This window comes from Notolepis coatsorum (assembly GCF_963971535.1).
Source record: "Notolepis coatsorum genome assembly, chromosome: 6".
Lineage (NCBI taxonomy): Eukaryota > Metazoa > Chordata > Actinopteri > Aulopiformes > Paralepididae > Notolepis > Notolepis coatsorum.
In genome coordinates, this window is record NC_140170.1 from 68,581,187 (window position 1) to 68,600,646 (window position 19,460).

Consider the following 19,460-nt stretch of genomic DNA (forward strand, 5'->3'; position numbering starts at 1 on the left):
CAAATGGTTATACAGTTGTATTCCGTGGTGTTGGCTCTGCTCTAAAGATCTTTCTCAGGGCCTTTCTCTCATTCAAATGTCTATGTTCATTCCTTTACAGCTGAAGAAGAGTGGAAAGGAGCCCAAGGCAGGAGCGGAGCTCGTTCTTGGTGAGACAACCTACAGAACCAAGGTAACACTTCTTAGATTCAAATCTATTGTCATTATACAGCACGAGTACAGTACAACGAAAAGAAGTCTGGCATCCAAATGCTAATGTAACAGTAAAGTGCAACAGCAATATACAATGTCCAGGTGGTTAAACTGGGTACAAAATATACAAATTCGTACTACTGAGTGTAGTGCTAATCAGATGTATGTACAGAGTTGTAGTATAATATGTACAGTGATACAGGTATAAAGATCATTGTGGTAGTAGTCATACTGGCCAGCAGCGTAACTAGTAAGAGTAGGATATGTACAGATATAGATATAGTAAAGGACTATGTGCAGGTAAGTACAGGTAAGGATAGGTATACAGTATATGCGGTGAGATATATGGTATATATATATATATACGGTATATGGTATATACAGCATTGTTTTATATGCTATCATACAGAGCTATGGGTTATATGCAGGTGTATAAACAAGTATATGGAGCGGTAACGGAGCCTAGGGTGGAGTCAGAGTTCAGAGTTTATATGGTACGCTACTCCATTCTCAACAATCTGTCTCTGAAAATTGCCATCCTAACAACGGTATGTCTCATCTTCTCTCCGTCTCTCGTCTCTCTCTCTCTCTCTCTCTCTCTCTCTCTCTCTCTCTTCTCTCTCTCTCTCTCTCTCTCTCTCTCTCTCTCTCTCTCTCTCTCTCTCTCTCTCTCTCTCTCTCTCTCTCTCTCTCTCTCTCTCTCAAGGTGTGTGAACGTTCTAGCTTCCCTGAGTGGAACGAGTCTTTCTACTTTGCGGTCCGTGACCCTAAACATGAGATGCTCATTGTGAAGGTGAGTCGTCACGTGGATCAAACGTTAAATGAGTTTTCAAACGTCGTCGTTGTTTCTCAGCTGCTGCCATTTTACCGTAGTCATTTCGAGGTCATAGCTTATCTTTATTCACACGGAACAGGCATTCATGTTGAGATGACATTTGAAGGTTTCTCTCACCTGCTTGTGTCTTGTGTAGGTACAGCTCCCTGTTTTGGCCTCTCTTCACTGTGGCTTCCAGTTCGTTATAGAATTGATTTCAAGGGGGGGCGGCCAGGTAGCGCAGCGGACTAAGCGTCTGTCTACCACCGCAGAGACAGTGGGATCGAATCCGGCTGCCGTGGTACCTCCGGCTTGGTCGGTCGTCCATACTGACACAATCGGCAGTGTCAGCGGGTGGGAAGCCGGTGGGGTGTATCCTGGTCGTTGTAAACAGCGACTCCTACAGGTCGGTCAGGGCGCCTGCACAGCGAGGGAGGGAACTGGGGGAGGTAGTGTGATCCTCCCACGTGTTACACTTCCCCAGTGAGAGTCCTCGCTGTCAGGTGAAAAGAGGCTGCTGACTGTCTCCACATGTATCGGAGGAAGCATGTGATAGACTTCAGCGCTCCCTAGACCGGCAAGTGGGGGGGAAATGCGCGCAACGACCAGGAAGGGGAGGGGGGAATTGGCATAACGACTAAATTGGGATGGGAGAAAAAAAATACAGAAAAATAGGAGGAGAAAAAGTAGATAAAGAAATTTATATCAAGGACCTGCGGTTCGCTTTCAAAGCCCTGAACCAACTGGCTCCCTCCTATATCACAGACCTCCTAAAGCCCTCACACCGACCACCTCCAGGTCTCTCAGGTCATCTGACCTGGGCCTCCCGGTCTTCCCCTAGACTATGAAATAGACTCTTCTTCCATCGGATTCGCCCCATCCGTCGATTGGGATTTGGTGAATTATATGAATATGTACTGTTGGACTGTGATAATTCCATGTACGAATAAATAAATAATGATGATGATGATGATTCTTTCAAGCCTCGACTTGAAACATACTTCTATTCACTAGCGTTTGATTCTTCTTAATGGGTCTTTGTGCTGCTTATATATAGTGTATATGTCTCTTCTATGTACTGATCTTTGTATGCCTGCTTTTACCATGTTTTAATGTGTTATTAGTTTTAAGGCCTTGTACCTCACTTTGGCTGTTGTCTTTATAAATACAGTTGACTTGACTTGACTACTGAGGGATTTCAGACACGACCTCACCATCATTGGCGGGAACATCCCTAAGAAGGATAGTGTTGGATAACCGTGTTTCAGCTTTTCGTTGATTGTTATCAGGCCCCATCTGCTCTTCCGTGAAGTCTCCGCGTTGTGTTTATTTGTTGTGTGTTGTTGAGGCAATCGTTCGGTGGAATTCTGTCCTCCCACGCTCTTACATAGCTGTAACACTGTCCCTGTCTCTCTCTTCTCTCTCTCTCTCTCTCTCTCTCTCTCTCTCTCTCTCTCTCTCTCTCTCTCTCTCTCTCTCTCTCTCTCTCTCTCTCTCTCTTCTCTCTCTCTCTCTCTCTCTCTCTCTCTCTCTCTCTCTCTCTCTCTCTCTCGTTTTGGCTATCTCGTCACCCCTAGCAACGGCCGTCTCTCTGTCTCTCAGCAGCTCAAAGCGCTACTGCACTCCTGGCTATCTCTTAACTGAATGTTGTTGTTAAGGCGCTTCTGTGGCTGACCTTGGCTATGTCGTCGCCCTAGCGACGGCTTCTGACCCATATATGTTCTGTGGCTGACCTTGGCTATCTCGTCACTCTAGCGACCGCTTCTGACCCATATATGAGCAACTGTGGCTGGCTCCTTATCAGCATTGCCATGGCGACACTATCGTTGTTATGGTTCTCTCAAACGCTTGCTTCTACACAGAACACTTTCAGGGTGTCCATCAGTCTAATACTGATGTACTGTAGGAGAGAGGCTAAACCCCACTTTGCCTTAATTAAAAGGTTTCTTCCTACGTACTTCATGTTATAACCATGAAACCCAGTGAAATCTCTCAATATGCAACATCCGTAGTTCTTTATTCCCTTTGTCCTCTGTTAATCTCTGTCTTCATGTCCCCAGCTCTCTGTTAATCTCTGTCTTCATGTCCCCAGCTCTCTGTTAATCTCTGTCTTCATGTCCCCAGCTCTCTGTTCATCTCTGTCTTCATGTCCCCAGCTCTCTGTTCATCTCTGTCTTCATGTCCCCAGCTCTCCAGTGCCTGGGACCAGCCTATGGGTTCTGTGGTGTTTCCTGTCCGAGAGCTGCTGTCAGAACCACAGCTGGTCCTGGATCAGTGGGTCCATCTGGACGGAGCCTCACCTGACAGTCAGATCCTACTGAGGGCTGAACTCAAGGTGGGTATGCACACTCAGTATGTGATTTAGAATGGAATGACCTTTTTACATGGGTTGCTCCTGTGGGAATCGAACCCCTAACCCTGTCCGTGTCAGTGCCATGCTCAGAGGGCCAAGCACTGTACCCATTGAGCTACACAGGGCCACAAACGTAACACTCAACATTTAAAGGCCCCATGAAATCAAAATAGATGTTTGTAATTTCCTGGAAAACGAAGGAAATTCTTTTTATGAGTCATCCAACACACAGGGGCGTATACAAATTTTGTGTCCAATGAAACACTTTCTGTACAGCACATTGTAACTGAGCTAGGACTCTGCCTCTTTAACTAAATTGAACAAATGTTGAATGTTAGCTTGCTAGCGTACATTACTAATGTTGCGTAATGTTGCTAACATACGTTGCTAACATTAGCTTGCTAGCTAATGGGTCGACCGTAATGCACATTCAGCACTATTGGCTACTATAAATGCCGATCAATATCCACGACAAGTCCCTCCCTAGCTTCCCGTTTTTTCAGGAAACACAGAAATATATGGAATCAAATAGCATTCCGCTGGCCATTTCATGGGGACTTTAAAGGAGCACTTCACCGATTTTCAACCTCAATCCTGTCGCTCTGGACACGTGATGATCGGACAGGTAACCCACCAGCGTGTCCGGTGTCTCGAGAGCTCAGCCCGCGGCGTTCCCTTTTTAGGAGATGTTTTATGATAAACCGTTGTGTTAGGACTAACAATTTCAATGAACTAATTTCTGTGTGTACCTTCTGTAGATTCTCGATTCCAAAATGGTGGATATGATGGAGGCGGGCACGCTGCCCTGCGCTGCCTCCGCTGGCTGTGGGCAGGTGAAGCTGTCTCTGAGCTACGCTTCGCGGGAGCGGAGACTCGTCGTCGCCGTCCACGGCTGCAGGTCTTTTCCCTAAATCTTTTTATTCTGTTGTTTTCCTTTAAGGCATTGAATAGTCTGCCCCCTCAGTACCTAGCTGAACATCTCCATGTTCGCACCCCAGTTAGAGCACTGAGGTCACCGAATGAGGTACCTTTAGGTGTCCCAAGGTACTTTTGCTGTGGCTGCCCCCAAGTTGTGGAATAGTCTGCCACTACAAGTCCGGTCTGCCCAGAGGCCCCAGACCCTGGAGATTTTTAAGTCGTGGCTGAAAACTCACTTGTTTTCATTGGTCCTGTTGGGACTATTAGTGTATTTATTGAATTGCATTGACTTGTGTATTTTATATAGTATTTTGTATTTGTCTGTTTCTTTGTACTGTAAAGCACTGTGGTGCAACTTCGGTTGATTTTAAATGCGCTATATAAATAGAGGTGACCTTTACGTTGTCATATTGTACTCACTACGATGAGACACAGATATAAGACTAAGGAATAAATATGCCAGGCCCAGGAGCATAACACCGAAAAGCCCTTTTATGGGTTTCGCTGTGAGCCCGTTATGTGAAGAAGACCTTCACAATTCACTAAAGTGATGGTGGTGCTGAATGGCTACACTAAAGTGATGGTGGTGCTGAATGGCTACACTAAAGTGATGGTGGTGCTGAATGGCTACACTAAAGTGATGGTGGTGCTGAATGGCTACACTAAAGTGATGGTGGTGCTGAATGGCTACACTAAAGTGATGGTGGTGCTGAATGGCTACACTAAAGTGATGGTGGTGCTGAATGGCTACACTAAAGTGATGGTGGTGCTGTATGGCTACACTAAAGAATAGTCCATGCACTGTTTTCTGCAACTTTAGAAAGTATTTAGAAATCACCTTTTTCATGTAGCTGACAAAGAAAATATCACCTGAAGACTTATGTAGCTTTGTGCAAATCTTTTTAATTTAACTGTTCACCAGTGGCATTAATTTGACAAAATATGAATAAGCTCTCAACTTAAGAGTAAATAATGTTAAATAGTGTTTTCAATGTACAGTAACACTTCTGGGCCTTATACAAGCCATACCCCATCCATAAGCTTGGATGTCCTACCGAGGTACTGGAGCAATATCAGTTAGGGATTGAGGTGGTCCCTGCTAGTCAGTCCATTATTATGGATGTTACACATTAGGAAGACTATTGTTGGAGTTGCCTAAGCAGTGTCTGTTCCGTCTCTCTGTTTAGGGGTCTGTTGTCCAGTGGTAAGGACGGTGTAGACTCTTATGTCTCCCTCATGCTGATCCCAGACAAGAGCAAGGCCTCCAAGAGGAAGACGGGAGTGAAGAAGAGAGACCTCAACCCAGAGTACAATGAGAGGTAATGGATTGTGGATCTCAGCTGTTCAATGTACAGTTCCCCCCCCCACCCCACCTACCCCCCCCCCCCCACCTCCTCCAATGTACAGTTTCTCCGTCAAATGTATACTCTCTTCTTTTTTTTTTACTCTTTTTGTATCACAAACAGTACTGTATTTGTAAATCTGGTATGTCATAAATGTATAGATGTAGCAGTACTGTCTATCTGTATGTCATGTATGTTCATATGTTATGAATTGAAAATGGGGGACCCTGATGTAAACAAGACGAAAGTCTTTCTCTGGTCTGCATTCCCTTAACAATTGTGTGTATTGAGCTGTACGGTATTGTACCCATTCTGCAATCTGTTAATACAATTTTCAATCAATCAATCAATGGGTTTATACTGGGCATGATAAGAACTGCCTATGGTTGTGTCCTGCAACACAGTCAGAAAAGTTACTAATCGCCCACAGGAAAAAGGTACATAATGTACGTTTATTATAGTATACGTTTATTTTAATATATTTACTTATTGTACTACTAAGTCATGTATTTACATTTTGTATCTGCGAAAGTTCAAAACAAACAGCACGACCGTACAAACACAGCAATACTATGATGATGATTTGTTTTAATGTTTAATGGTTATGGTTAAATAGAAGGTTATGGTTAAGTTTAATGGGTTAGGATTATGGTTAGGGTAGGCACTTGTTGCCTCTCATGCGAGCATCCTGGGTTTGTTCCCCAGGAGGGGAACTCAAATCTTTTCTGAAAACATTAGAAGTAAAACTATTTTGAATGTGTAATATATATACTTATTTGTAATACGTACACTTTCATAAATACATTATGGCTATAACATAACGTACAATATGTACCTTTTTCCTGTGGTTGATAAGTACTTTATTTACACATTTTAAGTGAGATCGGGCTGTTGTGTCTGATTATGTTTGTGTGCAATTCTCAGTTTGTGATCTCTTAGTATGCAAACACAGTATGCAAAAAAAGATGAATACTAAATGGAACAACGTTGTATGGCGTATGGAGCATATTGTCGCTGTACGTTAAGTAATTTCCGGTGCAATTACTTCCTTTTCCTGTCAGTAAAAATGTCATCACAAATAAACAGAATGTCCTGGGTTCGCTTTGGGACCAGGTTGCCGCGTTGCCAGATACCCAGGGTGTGAAAGTCCGCCCAAGTATGTCATGTACAGTGTGCATACTGAACTCCTGTGTACTGAATACTCCAACAGTATGTAGTAAGCTTTACAGTAATAATAATAATAATAATAATAATAATAACTTTATTTGTATAGCACCTTTCATACAGGGGATTGCAGTTCAACGTGCTTACATACTGCACCTTCTGTCTTGTACAGCATACTAGCAATTTTGACACAAGGCACAAGTGAAATCACTGACAGTATAGTAGACACCCTGGATGTACCTATTGTACTTGATGTATGTACAACATATCGGCAATTCGGGTACAAGTGGGTACAATGGGTGGGGTACAAGTGAAATCACTGACAGTACAGCAATAGTAATAATAACTCTATTTATATAGCACCATTCATACAGAATTCAGCTCAAAGTGCTTTACACAAAAAACTAAACAAAAGGATAATAAAAGATTAAATAATAATAATAGATAAATGAATAACAGAAAAATAAGACATAAAAAAATAACAAATACAATTATAAAAATGATAATTAAATACTTAAGTAAAAATAATTGAAATAAAGAAAAATAAGACAATGAAATAAAGATAATAATTCATTTAAAAGCTAGTTTAAAAAGGTAAGTTTTGAGCTTTTTTTTTTTTTAAGTGCCAACCAGACACCCTGGAACAAACACCCTGAGGAAAGCTTGATGTCCGACCGTGTCGCTACTTTTAATCTCTTCATGCTCACAAGACAGGTATTTTTATCTTTACACCTCACGGTTGTGTTTGTACGTGTGTTATATTACAAATGAGATGTGTGTCTCCCCTTGTCTCTTCAGGTTTGAGTACGATCTGTCTTTGGAGGACACCAGATTCAAGCGCCTCAGCGTTTCTGTGAAGAACAACTCTGCATCCTTCAGAAGCAAAGACGTCATTGGACAGGTGGGTCTGGGACTGTACCTGCATCTGTCCCCATGAAACGGCTAGCAGAATGCTATTTGATTCCACATTATGTACTGTATGTGTTTCCTGTAAAAACAGGACACTAGGGAGGGACTTGTCATGGATATTGATTGGCATTTACAGTAGCCAATAGTGCTGAATGTGCATTACGGTCGACCCATTAGCTAGCAAGCTAACGTTAGCAACGTACGTTAGCGACGTTATAGGAAACATTAGTAACGTTAGCTAGCAAGCTAACATTGGACATTTGTTCAATTTAGTTAAGGTGACTCGTCAACATATATTTTTTTTATGTTTTCCAGGATATTACAAACTACAATCCATTAAGAATACCTACAAAACAACGTTTTCATTGTTTCATTGTCATTGTTGAGATAGATAGTGGTGTATACAGTAGGTGACAACCAATGCAAGACACAAGTGATAAAAGAACATAAACATCTATTTTGATTTCATGGGGCCTTTAACATTATTATAGCTATGATGAAACAAGCAGTCTCACCGCACAGACATTACCTTTTGGGTATCTCTTGCTAAAATATCACTCAGGAGTCATGTTAACAAGTCAACTGGTATCCTTTGATTCACAATCCTAGGTATTGGTGGAGCTGGCTCAACTCGACCTGGTCCCTGGTGTCACAGAGTGGTGAGTTTTAAACACAGCAACACACAGACTGAACATTTCATTCATATTGCGCATGATCTCTCTTGAAGCAATACAGAACTTTGGTAGAACCTTGATTTGTACAGCGTCTTGGTCCATACATTGGCACTTGTCTTCATCAGTAGTTCTACCAAAAGTTCATTATTGCATCTTTAAAAAAATACAAATAAAGAATTATCATTTGACTATTTCATGAAATGATTGTTTGGCTGGTATAATTGGATGACTGCCTCTCTCCCCTCCCCTCCTCCAGGTTTGACCTGAAGGATGACGATGAATAGTGGATCCGTCCACCAATGTCATGCCGTGATGACTCCCGGCACGTGTCAGGGGGTCAAAGGTTACCTCGACACGTGTGGCACCTCTGCAGCCTAACGTCACGCTGATGCCTTCCCTCGTTCACACATGCAGGTGCATCTCAATAAATTTGAATATCGAGGAAAAGTTCATTTATTTCAGTAATTCAATTCAAAAAGTGAAAATCATATTATTATAGATTAATTACACATAGAGTGAAATATTTCAAGCCTTTATTTCTAAAAACATTTTATGAGTATGGCTTACAGATAATGAAAACCCCAAATTCAGTATCTGATCAAATTTGAATTACATGATCAATAAAAAAAATATATGTAACGGATGGTACCGCGAAGCGCAGTCACGAAGGACTTCAGATGTTGTGAAGTGACTGGGGCGAGTAGCGGTGCTGTGGGGTAAACTCACTCTCATGTTGTGAAGTGACTGGGGCGAGTAGCGGTGCTGTGGGGTAAACTCACTCTCATGTTGTGAAGTGACTGGGGCGAGTAGCGGTGCTGTGGGGTAAACTCACTCTCATGTTGTGAAGTGACTGGGGCGAGTAGCGGTGCTGTGGGGTAAACTCACTCTCATCCTCAAAAGACACATAGACACGTTACAAAGAAGTGATTTCACCTCTTGGTATAGCGGTCTGTGCTGTTGCCCGCGGCGTGGGAGACCTGGGTTCGAAACTCCCTCGGGCCATCGAAGTTTAAGGTGACGATGTCGCAACCGTTACATACTGTATATACTGTATATATTACAGAAATGTCGGCCTACTGAAAAATATATGCACTCAATACTTAGTCGGGGCTCCTTTTGCGTGAATCAATGTGGCGTGGCATGGAGGCAACCAATATATTTCCTCAATATTAAAATGTATTGAGATGCACCTGTACCACTGTGGCAGCCTGTGTGGATTCACCAGTCTATCTGTCCATCTATTAACATATAGTATAGTACTGTAATGTCTATTCACGCTCATCAACACTCTATATTGCTGTACTGTCTCACCAAAGACAGGCAGGCTACACACGCTGGTTCGGACCAGGATAAAGTACGAGTAACGTCGGAATGCCTTAATTTTGCTTGATGTTCGCCATAGTGTATCAAGAGGTAAAAAGAGAGAGAGAGGCGAAATGCAGATTAGCTTGTTTTACTGCATATACACAGGCCCCGTTTGAGATGTCGTATCAGATTTGACCTTTCTATTGCAAGAGCTTTGTTGTAACTTTTGTTTCTTCCGAAATCATGGGCTCACTTGACTGTAATGCAATTTTTATTGTTTTTATTTTGATCCATTCACGCAAGCACCGTTTCAGTATTTCAGGTATGTTACATTATAGGCTTATGTTTTATTTTAAGTCGTTCATATTTTACAGCACTTACACTTTTGCTGCTTTTGGTGTCTGTAACTGTCTGATTTTTATATTTTTTTCTACAATTAAGACAGTTCATTATTGAAAGCCACTATTGTCACTATTGATTTGCAGTAGCATATAGGCTTTGAAATTGGTTTGTGTATTTCTGCAAAGGTTATTGGATCATTGGAATGCACTGTAAGTTTGAAAGTTTGGCTACAGAATTGAAATAAACGGCACCTCTCGGTGGCTTTTGTCTTCCTGGAGATGATCATTTAATCATTTAAGTAATTTCATCAAATCATTTAAGTCATTTCATCAAATCATTTAAGAAAGGCAATTTGGGCTGGATTGCAAACAATGAACAAACTCCCCCAGTGAATTAATGAATGAATCCATTTTAAAGGGGACATATTATAGAAGATTGGTCTTTAATTGAAGTCTTTAATTGTCATGCAGATTAACACACACGCATGCGAGATGGACGACCCACAGGAACACACACACACATGCACTGAGTCGCCGATGAAATGTCTCTGCACTTTTCCCATCCCGTCATCCTTCCCTCCAAGGGCAGCCGGGAGCAGACATGGGCTGCGGCGTGGGGCCGAGCCCGGGGGCCAATCCAAGTGCTCCTGTCCGTCTTCGTCAGGGACGCAACGGCCTTAGCAATCCGTTCTGCATGTGTTTCCATTGGGTTTATCTTATTGGGAGGGGAAACCCTTGCAAGCACAGGGAGAACATGCACACTTCACACAGAAAGGCCCAGGACTCCGGGAGATACCCCACCTGGGTACCTGGCAACGCGGCAACCTGGTCCCCAAGCGAACCCAGGACCTTCTAGCTGTGAGGCGACAGTGTTAACCACTACACCACCGTTGCCTAGTCTTTGTATGGATTTCGGAGTCTGAAATGTAATTTTGGTGCTGAAGAAAAATGACATAATGACCAGGATTTTGAAGTCTTCAGATTAACAAAATCATGTGCTTCAGAATTACTGCCCTCTGTGATGTCACAAGGAGGACACAAGCAATTCATTCGTTTTGATTAATTAATTAGCTGTGCTTTTTGGAGCCAGGAACACTGCTTATACCTAAAGTTATTTTTACTCTTGGGTGTGGGGTCTCCAGGCAGGGAAGGTCATTATTAAAGGTTTGGTGTGTTGCTACAGCCATTAAAAACAGTATGTTTAATACAAGGGCAGAAATAAATAATTACAATTGCATTTAGACTTGTTGCTCTGCAAAAGACTTAGGGGAATGTTAAGCCGATTTATTTAGCACATAATATCACACATATCTCTAGGCTCTAAACTGTTTTGCACACATTAATTTAGTTTGGCAGCTAGGTATTTAGTTTGAATATCTCATCCTGTCATGTCATCAGAAGACACAATCCTTGTGTTGTGTTAATTACAGCTCAATGAAATAGCAATCCGTATTACAATCCTTAGCTCTATTTTTTCATCTACATAATTTAATTGAGCTGTGATTAACACAACACAAGGATTCAGTGTCATCTGATGACATCACAGGAGGAGATATTCAAACTCCATAACTGTCAAACTAAATTAATGTCTGCAAAACAGTTTAGAGCCTTAGGATAATGTGTGAGATTATGTGCAAAATCGGCAGTGAAGTGCTCCATAGATTCAAGAAGTCTTGTAAACGTGTTGAAAAGATACATAATATGTCCCCTTTAAAACAAAAGAATCCCAAACTAGTTGACAACTAACACTATAGCCAACAGGTACATCTGAATTAAAAAAAAAAATCTATTTGCTGTATTTTCCGAGTGTAATATTTGTAAACATCAGTAAATATTCGCATATATTCTGATTTATAATGGGTTAAGAAAGATTACAAATAACATGCTTCCCATCTACAGATCAAGATTTCATGATTCAAGATTCAAGAGGTTTATTTATCACATACATACCAGGGCATACAGTGAAATGTGGTTGGCCATGCCCGCTTCAATTGTCTTTTGATTGATTGATTGAAAATTGTATGACATATATGACATACAGATAGACAGTACTGCTACATCTAGACATTTATGACATACCAGATTTACAAATACAGTATTGTTTGTGATACAAAAAGAGTCTAAAAAAAGAGTATACATTTGACGAAGAAAGTACATTGGAGGAGGTTGGGTAGGTGGGGTGGGGGAAGTGGACATTGGGGGGGGGGTAACTGTACATTGGATTATCGACAAAACGTTACTTGGTCCCAACTAGAAGAGGGTCTCGTGTATTATTGGGTTAGGAATACAATTGTGCAAGAATACAACAGTAAATAATAGTAAATAGTAATAAAATAAGTAGAATAGACATGATAAAATAGACATGTTAATAAATCCTGAGATAATTGCTCAGAGACTCTTCAAGAATGAATATACCCCACATAGAGATGATGCATACCCCACAAAAAGTATGGATTGGTCGGCCTCCGTATTACTCCTTTAATTTCTTCTTCTTTTTTCTTTTTTTACTTGCGGGACACGTGAATACTTTCCCCAAGGTGGTTGTCCTTCCGTGTTCGGTTTGCACGGCCTGATTGGCCACTGACGCTTCTCTCAGCGCCCAAACGCGTTAGCCCTACTATCGCCTAACTCGCTACCGCCGTGCACAATATACTAAAACTAACTATAGTTTGACTTGACAATGTGTGTATGTTTTTAAATAAATGCCCAGTCACGTGCTTTGTCGCCACCTGTCAATCTGTTCTGTTATTAGCCAGGGGCGTTTTCAGGGTTAGAAAACATTGGGGGCTTCAGCCCAGGGGGGTGGAGGGGTGCCCCCCCCCCTTTTTTTTTTCCACACAGAAATACGCAATTTTAGAGTAATTAGAGACGAATACTGAAGAACTAGATTCGAGTTTTTTAAAGTGAGGTCCAGGTCCATGAGAGGGATATGGGCAGTCCCCATAGAAAATTCAAAGTTAACAGGACCAAATCATCAGTTTCTTATTTATTTATTTAACCTTTATTTAGCCAGATAAAACATTGATATGGTCCAAGAGGCCCCAATGAGGGTACAAATATACATATATACACATATACATACATACATACATACATACATACATACATACATACATACATACATACATACATACATATATAGTATATACATATATATACATATACATACATTACATACACACATATACACCAATAACAAAATAAAAACACAGTTAAGAATCATACACATAAGCAAATAAACAAACAAACATTATGCACAGCCTATGTACAAAAGAAATAAACAGTTAATCTCTAGTCTTTACAGTTTTCTTCGATTGCATAAACACTCAAATCAAAAGTATTACACAATTATCAAAACCTTACACTCAAGGAGCAAAACATATGCCCAGATTTGCACCCCTATAAGCACAAAGTCAGCCTTTTTGCAAAACAATACACACAGTGATTTGCAAAACACTAAACACACTTGCATTACATTACACATAGAATGTCAAATTCCACACATATGAGCCAATTGGTTAAACACAGCAATCAGATGCACAAACACACCATTGCTTAATTGTAGATACACCAATCATGTTTAAGCACTATAAAAATGCAGCAGGTGAGTTCACCTGCCTTCAACCAAAACGGAAGGAGAGTGAAGTACTGTACACAGAGAACGTGAAAATATACAATACATTCACCAAACACTACACAAGACAACCAATGATGCAGACTGATGAAAATATAAATGTTCTCTCCATATACCCAAATCAGTCAACATGGAGAATCGCAACAAAATAATCTCTTGCCAGATCCAGCTAGGCAAAGAGATTATGTCTAGTATTTTCTGTACTCTATTTAAATGTTTTCTTTTTTGTTTTTGTTTTACTGTAATTTTAACCTGTACTGGATACAGTATTTTATGTTTGTCTGATATTTGCTGAGCTTACTGTGTTATGCACACTGTAGTAGCATGAAAACTGGGACATGTTTTGTTGTGATTCTCCATGTTGAAATGTTGACTGATTTGGTTATATGGAGAGAAAATTTATATTTTTGTCAGTCTGCATCATTGATTTGGGTATATGGAGAGAAATAAATTATATTTTCATCAGTCTACACTACAGCATTGGTCTTGTGTAGTGTTTGGTGAATTTATTGTATATTTGCACATTCATACTTCACTTACAGTACTCTAATCACTGAGAAGTAGAATTGCTAAATGTGTTTTAGGTTAAGCACAGCAGTGTGTAACTGGTTCAAACAGAATTAAGTCATATGATGTAGTTTTTATAAATTAGTGTATAGTTTGTGTTTAATTTAGCAAAGGATCTGAGGTGTTCTGATAATTGTGTGTGTGGTTGTGCTAATTGTGTGTAGTGTTTTGAAACACCGGGCCCTGTTTTCAAAATCGTGCTTAAGCAATCGAAAAAATTGAGGAACATACTACCAGCCAAAGGAGGAAGCAGAAAACGATGCACGAGTATGTAGTTGAGTCATCTTGTGGCACAAGCTCAGACCTCATGGAGATCAGCTGAGACAGAGACTGTTCTATCCAGTCCTCGACAGAATGCTGCAAGAGCTTGAGAGCAGGTTCTCATGAGTTGGAGAACAACGTATGAGAGGCATACAGGCATGTTATCCAGCCTCAGACCAGTTTCTCTCAGTGGAATTGCTGCAACCCCTCGCCACACATTACAATATCCAACTACTGCCAGAGGAGATCACAGTTGCAAAGTGTTTCCTGGCCAGGACAGGCAGAGATGCAGTCCCTACTATACAAAGTGTCTTTTCCCTCCTGGATGATAATAATAATAATAATAATGCATTTGATTTATAATGCGCCTTTCAAGACACTAAAAAAAAAGTCCACAAATCGGTGAATGAAAAAATTATATAGGATCAAATGAAAACTACTACTTGCTAAAAATCAATGTTTAAAAGTACTAAAAACCAAAGAAAAATACCAAACACTAACAAACATTCAGCACAGACAATGGGGATGCTGCCATCAAAAAAAATAAAATTTTACTTTCTTTTTCTTTTCTTTTTTTAGATCCGGGGCTAGGAGAAAAACAACAACGCCACTGTTATTAGCCTACACCAAGGTCCTTGATGGAAATAAGTTGATATAGACTTTATTCTGTCAACCTTGACAATGTGCTATTGATGTAGACTAATCAAAGTATTTTTAAATGCTTTATAAACTAGACTAAATATACTGTAGCCTATAGAACAGATTTTTACAGCCTAACGTTAATATAGAGAGATGACGTTATTTATATTGATGTGATGTCGATTGATATGAATAGCGAGTTACGTTAATATAGAGAGATGAAAACAATACGTTATTTATATTGATGTGATGTCGATTGATATGAATAGCGCGTTACGTTAACACTTTCAGTGCCCAGCAGGGGGCGCACATTTAGTGCTTGAATGCCCACCATCCACTTCAATGTTAACGTTAATATCTCCTATATGTTTTAAATTATGGCTATGTGTCTAATCTGCCCGTCGCTTATCAATGACTCATTTTCCAGTCAACATTGTCGAAGCGGATTGTTTTTTTATCGGTTAATTTCCGTTTTATAGCATTTTGAAAAGCCCTTGTTTTCTTCTTTTTTTTTTTTTTTTTTAAACTTTGGCCATTCCGCTGGCTCTTTTTTGCCTTTATCGCATTTACTCTGGTCAAGAATGACCGACAGAAACAGGCTGAATGGGGGTACAGATGGGGGGGAAGACACTCTGGGAAAGGCACGGCTGCAGTCCGGGATTCGAACTCGCTAAACCCCAGATCCGTGACGAGCACGGTTGTCCCCGGCGCCGAAATAGCGCTCGAGGTACGCAGTGAGCTACTGGAGCTCCCAAGCCCTTGTTTTCAAGGGGGAAAAAAGATTCTGTGATAAACGCCCTGGAACTGGAATATTCTAGAACGTTGTAATTTTTCGGCCTATTTATGAATCGTTTTCAAATAAACGCTAGATTATCGATAGTATATGTGTACGTATGCACGCTGGTGCCGCGAGCTGAAAATCGATCTCTTAGTTCCTGATCGCTCGCACAGTCAAACAGCCATATCACACATAGGGGAAAAGCTTATATCTCCATGAAAACAGGTCTGATTATCCTAAGACTGGTAAAATAGATTCCTTACCTGAGATCAGATGGTATCCAAAAAGATTATTCCAATTCCTGATCACCATTCCAAAAATGTATCCTTTTATTGATCCAATGCTACGTACTGTAAAGACATATTACACGCTGTTCTGATGGTCCACAATGAATCTGATCGGCTCCGGTTACATGCGTGAGAAGTAAAATGTGGATTCCGGAGTTTTTTTTTTCTCATCCATTTTCATTGAGCCATTCCAAAAGGGTGCATTACCATCTGGGAGACAATAGGGGGCACTTTTTCACATCTGAGCGCCTGGTGGGGCTGGTTTACCAATGGTAGACTCGGTTGATGAAATTCAGATTGCTAATAAAAAATAAACCGATATTTCTCGTCGTGGGCACTCAATGGGGGGGCTGATAACACGAGTTATGTCGTGATGGGCATTCAAAGTGTTAATATAGAGAGATGAAAACAATACGTTATTTATATTGATGTGATGTCGATTGATATGAATAGCACGTTATGTTAATATAGAGAGATGAAAACAATACGTTATTTATATTGATGTGATGTCGATTGATATGAATAGCGCATTACGTTAATATAGAGAGATGAAAACAATACGAGGAAATGGGCTGTGGAACTGAAGGACTTGGGCTGTGGAACTGAAAGCTAGGCGCAACGCGATTAGGCGCTGAGAGAAGCGTCAGTGGCCATTCAGGCCGCGCAAACCGAACGCGGAAAGACAACCACCTTGGGGAAATAATTCACGCTTGGACGCTTGAGGGGGAGTGTTGCTCTGCAGATATACCCTATTGTGTTGCTCTGCAGATATACCCTATTGGTTGCAATGCAAGAGTATACTTTCGCTTTCATTTATCCAGTGAAGACTAGATAGTCTTGTGTTGCGATCGAAGTCAAGAAAGAGTCGACAAGAGTGAAAATAAAGCTTGAGTGGTAAGTAAGCAGGCTGTGTGAAACTTTAGCTACAATATCGAAGTATATATTTATTATTAAGTATTATGTTCAGGTATAGTCTATAGAGACTAAACTCGAGACTTGCAACGTTTACAGAGAGGTCGTGTCATATCAAGATAAGACCGAAAGTGAAATTGCGTGATAGTGTCTGTAAATTAGGTTAGGGTAGTAGAACCATTACTGTCACAACAACAACAACACGATGTTATGGACGTTTTTCCTAGTATCTATAATTTCAAAATCTGATGTTAGCTTCCAAATAGTGCTTGCTTCGTTAGCCTAGAAGTACGTCCAAAGTTCAAGGTTTGTTCCGACTGGTCATGTACGTAACGCTAGACAATGCAAAGAAAACTAAATATACAGTATTGGTGGATTTATGACCGTACCATAAATGAATAGTTCTATGGGAAATACACTTCCGTGGCTACAATGTGCTTCACGTATACCGGTACAGCTCCGTTTCGCCAGAGAGAAAAGACTAGTGTTTGCTAACATCAGATTTTTGTATTGTATATTGAAGAAATATCCATAACATCGGTTCCTTGTCTCTGCGCCTCTAGTCTAACGTGACGTCACAGCTTGCTAAAGAATTGAACGTCGTCCAGCCCTCTGCGTAGGAGAATGACGTTAGGGGCAGTGCTACAGTTATGGTAATTGACAAACGTCCACTGTCAAACGTCTCTGCCCAAAGATTAAGTAAACTAACCAGTGCTACTCTATATTATTGCTTCCCCCACATTATTTTATACACACCAAGGGTACTACGACTATGCTTGCACCTCATGGTACCAAAGTACCTCAAATGCGCTAAAAAAAGATTACAAACATCACAAAACAAACTGGTCAGAATACTACTTGACCTTACTCCTAGAACCCACCTCACCCCTGCCCACTTTGACAACCTAGGATGGCTTTGAGTAGACGACAGAGTACAGCAACTTGCAATGGGCCTGGTCTACAAGATACACTACACCACTAAGGTACCCATGTACATGTCAAAATACCCATGTACATGTCAAAATACTTCCCAAAGGTCAGTGAATACCACGATCACAACACCAGAGGGAGCTCCACAAATCATGTTAAACGCAGATTCGGCTCAAACAAGGGACTAAACACGTTTCGCAATTATGCCACATCAATGTGGAACGCCCTACCCAAAACTGTAAAGGAATGTGAATCACTACCCAATTTCAAAACCACTCACAAAGAACACCTACGGGAGACTGCAATTCGAAACTGGCCCCTGTAAATGTCTTAACCCAACCCCCTCCAATGTACAGTAAATGACCGTCACCTAAAGAATACACAAGACCCTCCTCTTGGAACCAAGTATGGTTTAGTCGATATTCCAATGTACAGTTTTGCTTTACAGTTGTACAGTTTCCCCCACCCCACCTACCCAACCCCCACCCCCACCCCACCCCACCCACCCAACCACCTCCAATGTACAGTTCCCCCCCACCCCACCTACCCAACCTCCTCCAATGTACAGTTTCTACGTCAAATGATACTCTCTTTTTTAGACTCTTTTTGTATCACAAACGGTACTGTATTTGCAAATCTGGTATGTCATAAATGTATAGATGTAGCAGTACTGTCTATCTGTATGTCGTGTATGTCATATATGTTATGATGAATTGAAAATGGGGGACCCTGATGTAAACAAGACGAAAGTCTTTCTCTGGTCTGCATCCGCTTAACAATTGTGTGTATTGAGCTGTACTGTACTGTACCCATTCTGCAATCTGTTAATAAAGTTTTCAATCAATCAATCAAACCTCTTTTATACTCCCACCAACTCCTAATAGACAGTCTCTGTATATTTCTGGTATGTCATAAATGTCTAGATGCAACAGTACTGTCTACCTGTATGTCATATGTTATGATGAATTGAAAATGGGGGACCCTGATGTAAACGAGACGAAAGTCTTTCTCTGGTCTGCATCCCCTTAACAATTGTGTGTATTGAGCTAGGGCTGGACGGTATGGTCTAAAATGTATATCACGGTATAATTTGAAGCATAGACGGTAACGGTATATATCGCCAGGGGTGTAACTATGGGGGGGGGACACCGGGATGTTTTCAGAATGCAGTTAGTGTCCCCTGCACGATAATAAACGGTGACGCGACGTGATAGGACCACACGGAAAACGGCTGCTTGGGCCAGCTTGGCCATCTCTGATTGTCATGCAAAGTCAAGTAGCCAGGTGAGCACGCGGCGCTAAGTACCACAGCTGTCTTTGCATATATCAACAACAGCCCAGTCTTCAGGTTTGCTCAAATAGGCTACCCCTCCCCAGTTTGGTGTGAAACTGTGATAAATAGCTCTCTCTCTCTCTCTCTCTCTCTCTCTCTCTCTCTC

The 19,460-nt window shown here is 41.0% G+C and overlaps 2 protein-coding genes across 7 annotated transcripts in view; both read left to right on the top strand.

The window, feature by feature from the left end:
* The window catches only part of LOC311230926 (extended synaptotagmin-1-like), an 87,940-nt gene extending 77,666 nt beyond the window's left edge, over positions 1 to 10,274 (top strand). The window contains exons 45-52 of the mRNA XM_084317371.1: positions 101 to 172; positions 899 to 985; positions 3,195 to 3,341; positions 4,118 to 4,257; positions 5,465 to 5,596; positions 7,583 to 7,685; positions 8,303 to 8,352; positions 8,624 to 10,274. Coding sequence (XP_084173497.1) covers positions 101 to 172; positions 899 to 985; positions 3,195 to 3,341; positions 4,118 to 4,257; positions 5,465 to 5,596; positions 7,583 to 7,685; positions 8,303 to 8,352; positions 8,624 to 8,651 — 759 coding nt within the window. The 3' untranslated portion in view covers positions 8,652 to 10,274. The remainder of the gene's footprint in view (positions 1 to 100; positions 173 to 898; positions 986 to 3,194; positions 3,342 to 4,117; positions 4,258 to 5,464; positions 5,597 to 7,582; positions 7,686 to 8,302; positions 8,353 to 8,623) is intronic.
* A 6,715-nt stretch (positions 10,275 to 16,989) lies between these two features.
* The window catches only part of LOC311230338 (uncharacterized protein), a 260,057-nt gene continuing 257,586 nt past the window's right edge, over positions 16,990 to 19,460 (top strand). For 5 of the 6 annotated variants that reach the window (XM_084316589.1, XM_084316588.1, XM_084316591.1 and 2 more), the window contains exon 1: positions 16,990 to 17,073. The gene's annotated coding sequence lies outside the window, so the exon portion shown is untranslated. The remainder of the gene's footprint in view (positions 17,074 to 19,460) is intronic. The other variant, XM_084316593.1, reaches the window with a different exon arrangement.